The 2,895-nt window shown below is 34.7% G+C and overlaps 1 protein-coding gene across 1 annotated transcript in view; it reads left to right on the forward strand.

The window, feature by feature from the left end:
* The window catches only part of LOC135218730 (uncharacterized), a 39,564-nt gene extending 37,687 nt beyond the window's left edge, over nucleotides 1-1,877 (forward strand). The window contains exon 7 of the mRNA XM_064255180.1: nucleotides 1,486-1,877. Within this exon, the coding sequence (XP_064111250.1) occupies nucleotides 1,486-1,737 (252 nt within the window). The 3' untranslated portion in view covers nucleotides 1,738-1,877. The remainder of the gene's footprint in view (nucleotides 1-1,485) is intronic.
* Nucleotides 1,878-2,895: the final 1,018 nt, after the last annotated feature.

The following is a 2,895-nucleotide window of genomic DNA, read 5'->3' on the forward strand; positions in this document are numbered from 1 at the left end:
ATTCATAAACACTCCCTGAAAGCATCGTTTTATACAGCATGTCCCAACCTGTAAAATCTTCCTTTCAGTCTTACATTTACCATCTGACTCCAAATGAATAATGTGAACAACAAACGTACCCACCTCTATTACATTTTATTATGAAAACAATCCATAGTAATATCTACTTAAATTGAGAAAATTTCTGATAAGACCTAAAGCTAGTATCTGTTGAGGACAGAGAGAGAGGCCTTCTATTATCTTGTTGAAATCAAGAAAATTGCTGCTAAAATCTGGTCAGTGGCATCACCAAAAGGTAGTGTAATGTTGCTTCGTCTTTTCGAACCTCTTACGAAAGTTGAGATGAAAGAAAAAGTTAGGAGTAATCGCCTGAGATTAGACTTTGTGGAGGAGGAAAATAGTATTCTTTACCTTCTTTTCCTAACTACTTTAAAGGTAGAAATTGAGGAAATGATGAGTAGTGTCATTAATAAACTTGCCTTCTCCAACTTGTCGAAAAGCTTAGACTGGAAGAAATTTTCAATGAAGCCTTGAAGCTTGTTTTTTTTCTGCTAATTTTCTTTTTTGGAAAAATTAAGATCCACGTTTTGTTTAGCATATTCCTTGATTTTTTTAGTCTTCAGAACAGCTAAAATAGGTTTTCAAAATCTTTTTAATTGAACTGTTATACTGCGATGGATTTTGGTAATCTCAGGACGAGATGAACTTAAAGATGAGGAAAAATTTAATTTGTTTCATTCCTTTTCGTGTTTTATATTCTTACGATTATTTTTTTTTAGGAGGGGACCTTGTGTGAGTTTCAGTTAATTAGACTGACCGACAGACATGAAATTAATTCATACATAATGTAGTCAAGGTGAAGTGACTAGAAATAAAACAATAGAATTAAGAATCCTGAAAGATCAATATAAGCGTATTTGCACAGAAAAAAATGAAAATAATTTTCGCTCTGTAATCAAATATACGTATTGAATCTGAGCCTAAACTGATAGGTTATGTAACTGGTCTCATGTATTTCAACCTACTGTGTATCTAGTTGATATTAAAAATCAACAAAATAAAAAACCAAACTTAACAGTGACAATGACAATAAGAAATAACGAATCATTATAAAACTATGGTGTATCTTATGGATAATGGTAAGTAATCAGGCAAAAAAAAAAATAAAAAACTAAAATTAAAAAGAAACAATGAATTTGAATGAAAAACAAGCTAATCTGGACACCCACTAGTAACAGAAATATGTTCGTTATAGTTGTACTTTTATCAAAAGGAATACCTTTATTACCATTTACGATTACAAACCTATGGCGTACCTGAGAACTAATATTTAAAAAAATCTACAAGATCAAGAACTAATGACGACAGTGAATATCATGACGAAAATAATGACAAAAGAAATGTAGCCGCTGTAAATATTAGTGTTATTATAAAGAATTCCCTTAACAATAAGGTTTATCACCACATTATTTATGTCCTTTTCAGCAATATCAAATAGAAGGCGAGAGGAGACACACCGTTGCCGCTGGAAGGGCTTATTACAGACCTCCCCCAGTGGTGCGACCCGGTTTCTTCGCCTGGGGAGGATTCCCCAGGGGCATGGGCATGGTGGCATACCCCGCGGTTGCGAATGGATATCCTCCCGCGGTAGGAGGGGCGTACGGTGGTGGGGGAGGTGTTGGTGGAGGCATATTCGCCGGAGGAGGAGGTGGATATTATGGGGGAGGTGTTTGGTAAAGTTTTTTATTTTTTTTTTTTAATAAAAGATCAAAGGAAACGATTCCGTGGAGATGCATCACAAGATATGCATACAAACGTATATCATTTATATAATACATGTGTATATCAACAGAGTACATAGCCAGGAGGAAATTCAAACCACGGACTGTAAGATCTTTCACCTTTACCCTAAGGCATTATTAAGTTCATTAAAAATGTCTTAGAGCTTTGTTTCACTTTCTTTCTGGCCATGTATCCTATTCTACCCGTAACAGAAGTATATATCTCTATATATGATATATATATATATAATATATATGTGTGTGTGTGTGTGTGTGTGTGTGTGTGTGTGTGTGTGTGTGTGTGTTTGCCTGATGCATATGTAAATATAATGGCCACATAACCCTCTTCACTTCTCAAATTCTTTGCTCTTTTTTGGATACGCTTGTCACTACAAACCTTAGAGACTTTTATTCCTTCTCGTGGTCACCTATACTCTGTTTTTTTCCATCTGTCCATCCGCCTGTGGTGTTTTCGCATGGTAACACTGCGTCACTGGCTTTAAATAGTTACGCTATGTGTAAGTTTTAGGTAAATAAAAGGATGTCTGGATTTATATTTGCAACTGAAAAGTGTTTTAATTATTTACTGTAAGCTAAATACACCGTTAATAGTCGAAATAGGATATTATTTAAAGCCCGGGACACAGTGTTACCATGTGCAAACACCACAGGCGGATGGACAGATGGAAAAAAACAAAGTATAGACCGTGCTTGTGGTCAGGTAGGCAAGGTGACCTCGTCATTGATTATAGTATCGTGGGTTCGTTTCCTGCTACTGGACATCATGATTTCTTTCATATTTCCTTGAAGTTGGATCTCGAGGCTCTCTAGTGACAAGCTTGTCCACAAAAAGAGCAAAAAATTTGAGAAGTTAAGAGGGCATTGTGGCTATTACATTTACACACACACACGCATATACATATATATATATATATATATATATATATAATATATATATATATATATATATATATACATGTGTGTATAAATAATGGCAAATGCCACGAAGGCATTTGCCTCTGTTTATTATTTACATATTCATCACGTTCCATATTTTTGGGATGCAATGATACATCTCTGTGTGTATGCTTATATAATATGTACATTTACACAT

Source organism: Macrobrachium nipponense, chromosome 1 (assembly GCF_015104395.2).
Source record: "Macrobrachium nipponense isolate FS-2020 chromosome 1, ASM1510439v2, whole genome shotgun sequence".
Taxonomy (NCBI): Eukaryota; Metazoa; Arthropoda; class Malacostraca; order Decapoda; family Palaemonidae; genus Macrobrachium; species Macrobrachium nipponense.